At 48.3% G+C, this 10,676-nt stretch overlaps 1 protein-coding gene across 1 annotated transcript in view; it reads right to left on the reverse strand.

Moving 5' to 3' along the window:
* Positions 1–778: 778 nt before the first annotated feature.
* T265_10331 (hypothetical protein) overlaps positions 779–10,676 on the reverse strand; it is a gene marked incomplete at both ends in the record, with an annotated part of 32,901 nt that continues 23,003 nt past the window's right edge. Inside the window, 2 exons of the mRNA XM_009176667.1 lie at positions 779–1,038; positions 1,802–2,009. Coding sequence (XP_009174931.1) covers positions 779–1,038; positions 1,802–2,009 — 468 coding nt within the window. The remainder of the gene's footprint in view (positions 1,039–1,801; positions 2,010–10,676) is intronic.

Below are 10,676 nucleotides of genomic sequence, written 5' to 3' on the forward strand. Positions count from 1 at the left end.
CCGACGTCTGCTTCTCGACTACCCCTGTCTGGGCTTGGGCAACCTGGCAGTATCACGGGGTCAGATCCAAGAAGGGCTAAGTCGTCTGCGTACTCGGTATCTGTAAGCGGACGCCTCGGTAGAAGTTCGACCTTACAGGCATTGGAGGCTGACTGTGAGTCTTTCATAAGCGTATCGATGATGAAGTTGAAGAGGAAAGGTGGAAAATAACAAACTTGTCTGAGACCACTTGATGAGATGAACTCAGAGGAAAAAAATCGTTCAGCTGTCGCACTCTTTCGGTGCCCAACTGCCATGCCACACGAAGGAGGCACGAGGGATGGGATACTGCCAGGTCGCCCAAGCCTAGACAGGGGAAGTCGAGAGGCAGACGTCGGGTTCGAACCACGGACCTTCCGGTCAGTAAATTCGCGCTCTAACCACTTGAATCATCTCGCCCACTCAAGCGAGAGCTTCCCGTAGAACATCAACCGACCGCGGGAGTTGGCGTACAAGGCCTTACGGAGAGTCGAAAACTTATGGGGGACACCTTTGCTGCACAGACACTGTCATATGACCTGACGTTCTACAGAGTCAAAGGCAGCCTTCAGATCAAGAAACACAACCATTGTTGGTTGCTGGAAGCAGTTTCGCTGTTCCAGAATCCGTCGGAGGGTAATGATGTGACCGATGCATCCTCTTACAGGACGGAACTCAGCTTAGTTTTCACGGATCCATCTCTCCCTGTGTTCAGTCAACCTTCGAAGGATAAAACCAGAGAGCTCCTTCGATGCGACAGCTAACAGGCTGATGCTAAAGTGGTTTTCACGCAGTTTTCACGCCCACTCTTTTTGAAGATAGGGATAACTGTCGACATGCCCCATTCCGTAGACACCTCTCCGTTCCATATAGCACCAGTGAACTTTGTCAAATGGATCGCCAGGGATTCCCCACCTTCTTTGAAGAGGGCTGGATACAGACCGTCCGGACCCGGCGCCTTCTCACGTTTTAGCTCTATTTCTTCTTCCGACAGGCGATCAATATTTACATTCCATTCACCTGTATGCATTACATCTACAGGCTGTGTTGCAGTAGGCCAGCTGAACTGTTCTTCGAAGTGTTCGGTCCAACTTTCGACTTTTTTGCGAGTGAATTAATGAGTTATCTTATTCACTTATCGCTTCGCTGACCGTTGCTTTCCTAGGGCCAGTGGATCGTATCAGTTGATATAGGGAACGGCTGTTTCCCGTAGCAAAAGCTTTCTCCATCTCTCCAGCTTTCGATGTCCACCAGAGCTCTCGGTCTTTCGTTAGACTCTTCAATATTTGACGTTTGAGGGATCTGAGTGCACCGTCGTACTCGTTGCCTGATGGATCTCCTGTCATCGATCATGTTGACATCCGGTGGTCATGTGGTTGAATTGGAGAGGTCGATCAGACAGCATTGAACGTCATCATCGACAGCATGACATCAGTGTTCAACACCGATGCTTCATTGCTTCACTGAACGCCGCTAACGTAGTTCCTTCTACATTTTGCCACGCTTCATCCACATGCTCATTGCCACCACAGTACTCGTTTACTGTGGAGAAGATAGTGGACTGACATGCTACTTGCTACTTTGCGGAGGCCTGAAGGGAATCGAACTGTCACGCGTTCAGCACCATGGCGTGATGGGAATCAAGTGGTGTGCCCCAGAATGAATGACAGTCTTGAATTGTGTATCTCCACCGGTGGCTTATAGCCACGTGGTTCAACTGGGTCCACGGTTGATTTGCATTTGGTGGCAGCTAGATGCGAACTTTTATGTTGAACGTTCTTACTTGCCAGAAACAGTTCACGGTCAGCACACAACTGAAGGGGTCGATCTCCACTGTCTGTGCGGCGAGCATCAACTCCAAATCGACCGCCCAAATGTGACTCCAAAGAGCTAAGACGGCCTACTTGAGCACTCACACCACCTACAAGGATCACAGTGTCAGTGCGTTCTGTCTGACGAATGAGCCCGGATAGCTCCCGATAGAAAGCATTCTACTCAGCATCAGAACTGCAGTCCGTTGGAGCATAAGCCCCAACAAACAGGCACCACTTCTTACGCCCAGAGGCACTGAATTTGATTGAGCTGCATAACCGGAGGGCGTCAAGACGACTGTCCACTGGGATCCAATCCAGCAAAGCGCGTTGAACTCTGGGGCTGAGTGCAACTCCCACGCATATATTCCACGAGTCATCGCTTCTGGGTCACCGGACACACGGAGAGAGAAATGCTTAGCATTCTGAGATGCATAACCACGCTCAAGTCTTGTATGCGTGTTTCGGAGACAGCATGCATCAATTTTAAGGGAGTATAAGGTTTCATCAAGCATTGCCTGTTTGCCAATTTGACAGAATACGGACGTTAAAAGCTCCTATATAGAAAGGATCTCGTGAATTTAAAAGGGTCTTATTTTGTTTGCTGTTAATGGGCAGCGAGGAGCATAGGGCCCTTCGGTCAGGTAACCCACAATCAAGTGGCCCAGTGACGTTTGTATGTGGTGGGACGGGGTTGGGGAGTGTAGTGAAAGTTACGCTTTGCTGCTATTTCCATTAATTCACTTTCACTTGTCATTTCAGCCTACACTGTGCTTATATGCTTAGGCGAAGTCTTCTCATTCTACTCAACGGATCAATAATCGATTAACTAAGTCATCGACTCCCACTACAGGGAGGGTGTCATGAATATTCTTTGTGTTCACATTATCGTTTTGTATTAACCCTTCACTTTCAACCTATGTACGTCTATTCTTAGGCAAGTAAAGCGCTACTCATTCTACGCTATTCACTCTTGTTCTCACGCTCAATCAGGATCAATATTCTATTCGTAACAGAGGGGCATCGGTGGATACCGAACTGCGCGGGCAAATGATACTTCCCGGTTGTCCGGGCCGAGGAAGGGGGTTTGGTTGAGGTACCCTCCCTTGAGCCTTTAACTCGAAAGTCTGACCCATGAGGCAGCAGACAGTAGGGTTTTCATTGGGGACCTTGCGCGGAGCCGATGACCCAATAGTCTGATCTGCTCGGCTGCAAGGGGTTGGGCTAACCCGAGGGCACAGGGAATAAGGCATTACTGTTTCATTCCTGATGCGGCTGCGCACGGCAGGCCTTTTTTTTGAGCAGCACCGGGCTCTTTGGTTTTTAAAGTATTTCGACCGTAGTGGACAATGCGCGGGTGGTCATGGTCAACCGTTGGGCGATCGGAGTGTGCGGCCTTTGGGACCGACCTTTTCTAACCCGTCCTTCCTCGGGAAAAGGCAGCATCGTTGCTTCCACATATATGGACATTATGGTCACCTGGGGGAAATACTTTACTGCCTTCACACTTCTGTCGCAGAGGACAGTACGACTTTAACCAAAGACCGCCTTGTAGCACGATTACTCGTAGTACGGGGTCTCGCTTCCCTTGGTCTGACTGCTCCCTTTTGGCCTTCCTGACATGTTGCACCTTCAAGAACGACGTTCCGGCCGATGTAGCCCGCGGGATCGTTGCAGCACTCAAACCTGATCGCCACGTCAAGGTAGCAGCTTTAGGTCGCGGGGAAATGACCCATCTAGGAGGCGTACAAACACTGGATGAGGGAAGTTGAGTGTGCAGAGAGATTGGAATCGTTGGAATTAGTCGCCCTAAGCTACCATAAGAGGTAGAATCACCGTCTATCATATCCTCTGTTTACAGTCGAAGCGGGAGGAGGACAAAGTTGTTTCTTGGCCCCATTAGGTGTTTTCTGCAATGCCTGTGGGCACCCGGACAATTGTAAATGACTCTGTACTGTTTCTTCGGAGTACCAAATGGTCCGACCCAACCTCGATTTGGAGCCTGGGAGTGTTGCACTTTCAATTAATTTACCTGGAAATGCTTTCCATAGTTTGCTAACACTCCGTGACAATCGGTGCACGTGAGGCGGTTTATCCGTACTATGGACCTCTAAAAGAAACACGTACACGCATCATGATTGGAGCGGATAATGGGGATGGGAGTTCGTGCGTACCACAATGATTTAGACACATGACCCTAAAGATAAGTGGTGAATAGGTGATAGGTGCAATGAGTTTGCGCGTGAGTAGGAAGCCATAGGTCGGTATACTCGGTTCTGGTCACGGATTCCGGTTGACTATCCGAAAGAGGAATGGAACGGAATCGGGCTCCATCACTTGTGGTAGCATGCCTTAGTGGGGTTACTAGTGCATAAAATTACAAGACTGGTAAAAAAACAACGATGGTTCATATGGAGGGGTGAGTAATGAGGCAAGTTTGAGAAGGCCATCGATATTGCGTTCAAAAGGCAGTGATGGAGAGAGTTCGAGGCGTCGCGTCCGGAAGATCATTCCAGGGTGGGAGAAATTTAAAAAGGTTTCCGAGGTAAAGATAGCTCAGTGCTTATGGAACAAACTTACTGACCGGGAGGTCCGTGATTCGAACCCAACCCCGACAGTTCGACCGCTCCTGTTTAGGCTTAAGAAACCTAGCAGTATCTCAGTCCACGTGCTTCCTTTGGGTAGAAGGGCAGCTAGACACTGGAAAGGCATTACACCTGAATGATTATCTTTACTTTTATTAGAAAAAGTTTCTCGTGGTCGACTTGTGTACTCGGGTTGGAACAGGTTGCGAACGGGTTGGTGTCGTGGGGAAGGGTGAAAAATTGGTCGCTGGTCTCAAATTGAGGGGTTGTAGGCGCATAAGGCATCCTTGATGCATACGGTATTCCAGGGTGAACAAATTTAACCCCAGGAGTCGTTCGGGGTATGCAACTTCTGGAATGCATCAACATTTTCAGTCACTTTACGCTGTACACTTTGGAGCATATCAACGTCCGTTTCAGCTGAGGAAGCCAAGCAATGAAGCGGTTTTCTATCAAGGATGGGAAAAAGTGGAAAGCAGCACAGCGAAGTTGGACTGACTTGGGTCTAGGAAAGCTTTACAACGGAGTCTGCTAAAAAAATCACTTCTTCGCACAGATGCATTAGGAGTCAAACAGAAATGCTTTACTCGCCATGCCATCGAGCCAGGTCAGCCACTTGCAATACAGCAGGTCGCACTGTTGGGTCATCGGCTCCGGACAGGATCCCAAAAGAAAACCCTACCGCTCCGTCTCGCGGGACTGAATTCTGAGTCACCGGCTAGGGACAGGGTCCACGAACAAAACCCTACATTCTTCCGCTGTCTTTTGCCTCAGACCTTTGAGTCAAGGGCTCAAGGTGGGGTACCCCAAACAAACCCTTTCCTTCAGCACGGAAAAGCTGGGACTATCATATGCCCGTACAGTTTTTGGTTCACCGATGCTCACCCAACCCCTTCCCACCACACAAGCGAACGTTGCTGAGTCATTAGATTGTAAGCTGTCTATCATATGAGCCTTATACACTCCGTTGTCCCTTACCAATAAACAAAATAACGTTTCCCTAAATCCACAAGACCCTTTTTACATAGGAGACTTCAATGTCCGTACTCCATATCAAATTTTCAAATAGGCAACCCTTGCCCAAGCCTTACCCTTGAAATTAATTTAAGCTGTCTCTCAAACACAGGTACAAGACCTATGTGCAGTTGTGCATCCTCAAAAGCCATGGAGGAACCCAGCCCCCTCACATTTCATCCTCCATATGTACGGTCATCCATTAGTTCATTCGCAAAAACATCGACTGGAAAGATGGCCCGAACATTTCAGCTGGCCTCCTGCACCACAGCATGTGGATATAATACATACGGGTGAATGGAATGTGAACCTGAATCGTCCGTCGGAAGAATAGACAAAGTACGCAATATCCGTACTGAAACCTAGACACCAGGACCGTACGGTCTGTATCCAACCCTGTTCAGAGAAGGTGGTATCTCATCTAATGGGACATGTCGACGGTTATTCCTGCCTTCAAAACGGCTACGCCGGGATCCCTGGTATCTCATCTAATGAGACATGTCGACAGTTATTCCTGCCTTCAAAACGGCTACGCCGACGCCGGACGAAAACCATCGTGGTGTCAGCCTGTTAGCTGTGGCATCGAGGGTGCTCCGTGGTCATATCCTTCGAAGGTTGAGTGAACACAGGGAGAGATAGATCCGCGAAAACCAATCTGCGTTCCGTCCTACAAGAGGATGTATCAATAATATTTTGACTCTTTGACAGATTCTGGAACAGCGCCACTTTCCATTAACCAACAATGTTTGTATCCCTTGACTTGGAAGTTGTCTTTGACTCTGTGGACCGCTAGGCACCATAACAGTCTATGGGGCAAAGTTGTCCCCTATAAATTCCTGAATTTCGGTAAGGCATTTTACGCCAACTCCCACAGACGTTTGAAGGCCTACAGGAGGCTCGTTCCTGAGTTCCCCACATCAAGTGGTGTCGGGCGAGGTTGTTCTCTTTCACCTTGCCTCTTCAACTTCGTCATTGATACGATATGGAAGACTCACTACCAGCCTCTAATGCCCGTGAGTCCGAAATGCTCCCAAGGCATTCACTGACATCTACCGAGTATGCGAACGGCATACCACTTGTTGGATGACACCGCCGTAACGCAGATATTAAGTAATCTAAGTAACTCTACCTCACGGTTTGGTATGCGATTCGCACCTGAAAAGTGCAGTGCTGCTGCAAGATTGGTTGGTCCCGAGCCCTAATCTCGTGCTTGCGGGTGAGACGACTGGGGAAACAGGCAATTTTGTCTACTTGGGCAGCTGCATTGGTCCGGTGTTCTAGCAAAGACGATACTTCTATCCGGCTCGGTAAAGCCAGAGCAGCCTTCGTGAACGTGAATCACCTGCGGCGCAGACATGACATCAATTTATCTATGACGGGTTGGGTTTGAAATGCTGCGGTGAGCTTCATATTGCTATGTGGATCCAAAAAGTGGTGCCGAGGATTTAAAAAATCCTTTAGTTTTGACCGTCGCTGTATGTGAAGCATTGCCCGAGTTTGGTGGGAAAACCGTACCAGCAATGCTGATTATCGGAAAATATAACTCATCTACGGAGCACGAGACAGCCGTCCTTAAGGCGTGCACTTATTGCCCGGAAGGTCCGCGGCTCGAACCAAACCTCAGCATCTCGACTGCTCCTGTCTGAGCTTGGGTAACTTGACAGTATGTCAGTCCTCGTGCTTCCTTCGGGTGGCATGGCAGTTGATAAACGAAAGGGTTTAAGAGCTGAGCGATTATTTTGCCTTATTTTAATTTCAACTTATCCACGATAGATGAGGTAGTCAAACCCCTTAGGATGAACCGGATTGGTCACGTGTTCCCGGAAGGTGGCTCGAACCAAACCTCAGCATCTCGACTGCTCCTGTCTGACCTTGGGTAACTTGACAGTATCTCAGTCCTCGTGCTTCCTTCGGGTGGCATGGCAGTTGATAAACGAAAGGGTCTAAGAGCTGAGCGAGTATTTTGCCTTATTTTAATTTCAACTTATCCACGATAGATGAGGTAGTCAAACCCCTTAGGATGAACCGGATTGGTCACGTGTTCCTCATGCCAGTCGGCCGATTTCCTCGAACATTCATTTTACACAACCATCCGAAGGGTAAGGTGCGAGATGGCTGTGGTCAGAGCGCGAATACACTGACCGGAAAGTCCGTGGTTCGAACCTGACTTCCACCTGTCGAATCCCCCTGTCTAGGCTTGGGCAACCTGGCAGTATTCCAGTCCTCGTGCTTCCTTCGGATGGCATGGCAGCTAGGCACCGAAGAGTTAAAGCTGAACGATAAGCATTATTATGCGAAGGATGAAAACGAGCCAGTAGAGGTCAAACGATGATTTGATAGCGAGTATGAAAGCCAATACCAGCAAATCCAGCTGCGTGCCACTGCCGTTTCCCTGGATGGAGACCACGAGGCGGGACATACCAGTGGTCAGAGGCGTTGCCAGGCATGGCCCAGTCGTGCACTCAGTTGAAGCGCACAGGTGTATGCTGGTTGTTGGTGGTGAGAAAGCTGAGGAGTTTAAATAGGGATTGTCGGTGAGTGTTGGCATATGCTGATAGCAGAACCACAGACAGTGCGAGAGGCCCGGAGTTGTTTTCGGTTCGAGACGGGCAGGTCGATCTGTACGGTAACACCAGTGATTTGGTCGGTGATGATCTAACGGGGTTACAGGGCGGTTGTCACCCAGATTGCAGAGACGAGGGCCGAGTAATGCACAATGCAGCTAGGTGCTTGAGGCAGAACCAGGTTGGAGATATGGTCTTCGGTTGAAGATGGAGGGAGAAGAGTGTGGCCAGGTTTATGCCCATGATCAAGGTTTTTTGTGGGAGCGCAACACACCGCAGAGGAGTTTGGCTGAGTCCACTTGAGCACAGGCGATTGTCCCGGTCATGAGTTTTGTTAGTCGATTTGTTGCCTCGGTAACATTTGATTGGAGGGCTGAGAAGTTCGATGGATTAGAGTAGCTGTTAGGTCCGACAATCGGTGACGGACGTATGGCGTTGACTCTGGAAAGGGAATGGGTCAGCAGGCACCCGGTTGTAGGCTTGAATTCGGGTTAGTCCTGAGGCCAGTAGTGGGGGATCCGGATGTAGGATGATGTCGGCTATGAGCCGACAAGAGGGCACGCTATGCGTTTGTACAGGTCTATCCATGGATGGGCCCTGCTTATACAAACTCGACCAATACGAAAGGCTCCGGCAGTTGAATATACTGTTCCACACCGAACCCGAAGTCATTTGTTAACCAATGACTTAACCAATGCATTTAACCAGTGACTTCATGAAGGCCACAATTACGACGGCGGCAGTTGTCAGGAAGAAAGGTTTTAGGGAATTTTCGTATGAATACCAAGCAACTAGAGCCATAAGTGACAGACAATTGCCTAAAACAGTCAGGAAAAGAAGTGAACCCGGACAATTTCAGCAAAGGAGCGACCTTATGGTAAAATTCTTGTTGTGAGTCTAGGGTCCAGATGCTTTCGAAACCCCATAGAAAAAACGGAAATGCACACCGAACTTCTTATTTTGAAAAGCAAAGGGTGGGAGTCATGCAAGTTGACAGACACCGATATTGTTCAATGGCTCGCATTTCTCTCAGTCTCATGGTTATGTATCAGTCGAGTTCTCTGTCTGGTTCAGCCAACAACAGTTTTTATAGGAGGAAAAACCAAGGCACACAGAGTGTAATGAACGCAATAAACAAAAATCGTGTAAAGCGCCTCGTAATCCAAGCAAGTGCGACGGCAACAATCTGCAGACTCGGACGCCTGGTGGCGTGACACTGGCAGACCAAACGGGACGGATGCTGGAACGCGATTGGCCATAGGGCCTGTATTTTCAACCATTGAGGGCCGGTCTGGACGCTGGACCTGACAGCGGCCAGTTTTCTGACCAATCGCCTGGAGCCTCAATGTTCTCAAGGCTTCAAGCCACGACTGCTACCAGTCAACCAGAAAACCTTTCGGACGACTTTGTTCCTATCGTAATACTTGGCACAATAATGGTACGTTTTTTGGGGGACTCAAGAGCTAGCTAAATTGTAATCTGTGGTTTAAAGATTATTGCCTTTATTGCCTTATCTTCGGACATCTTGCCTCTCGTGACGAACAATCTGGTGATTAATATTGTGTTCAGATGCATGTCAACCTGTTCGCTTTCTGTCGATCAATATTCTGCCCTTACATTTCATAGCGTAACATTCCGTTATATGCATCCCGAGTGACACCACTGGGATGTTCTCGATTTCCTCGGTTAGCCACACCCTATGGTTTGTTCCGCTATTTCCCAGATGTAAGCAACTGTACACGTAGCACTTTCCTTCTGCACCGTGAACGGAATGAAGTGTGCTTAAGTAGGCATGCCTCCAAACCGCAGTATCCCCTGGATATTAGCGGATCACCTATCGAAAATTTGTTACATCTCGATAAGGTACATTGTTTTCAGCTCTCTTTGGCACTTTTTTAAAGATTTTGCATTTTTGTTGCTGGCATCTGCCCTGGTTTCCCTTTGATGACATGCGCCCTACGGAGTTACCGAGTAAACATCAGCGTCAAACGTTGTGGTGTGTAGTGGATTCCACATAGATCACGTGCAATCCTAGCGCTCATACCGTATTCACATGTCATTCCTAACTGTAAATGGAGGGCATCTGCCTTTCCCTTTGATGACATGCGCCCTACGGAGTTACCGAGTAAACATCAGCGTCAAACGTTGTGGTGTGTAGTGGATTCCACCCACATCACGTGCAATCCTAGCGCTCATACCGTATTCACATGTCATTCCTAACTGTAAATGGAGTATTTGATTTGGTTCTTCCTTTTGCAACCGGAATTTGTCAACATATCCGTTCTGACAATCCAAAATCAGACCCGACACCTTATGGTGATCCTTCTGACCATCGTACATTAGTACTTTCTTTGTAACTTATCATTACTCAAATTCTACCACTTTCTATCTCTTACTAAATCTCAGCTTATTCCTCTTCTCTTCATACCGAATAACTTTTGTTTAAATGACAGCAAAAGAAATATGGAGGCATACACACAATACAAGTTCTGCACTTCGTGAAAGGAGTGTGCCCTTCTTGCTGTGTCGAGTTACGCTGTCAGTGAATTAACGAGCGGTGATCCACCCTTCAGACTACGACGGGATAGAAAGTATATAGGAATATATAAAGGAAGATTCCAGGAAGGAGATCGAGTTGGATTTATTGTGTGGTAATAACTAACTGCACCAACCAACTGTGAGTT

This window comes from Opisthorchis viverrini (genome assembly GCF_000715545.1).
Source record: "Opisthorchis viverrini unplaced genomic scaffold opera_v5_362, whole genome shotgun sequence".
Classification (NCBI taxonomy): Eukaryota; Metazoa; Platyhelminthes; class Trematoda; order Opisthorchiida; family Opisthorchiidae; genus Opisthorchis; species Opisthorchis viverrini.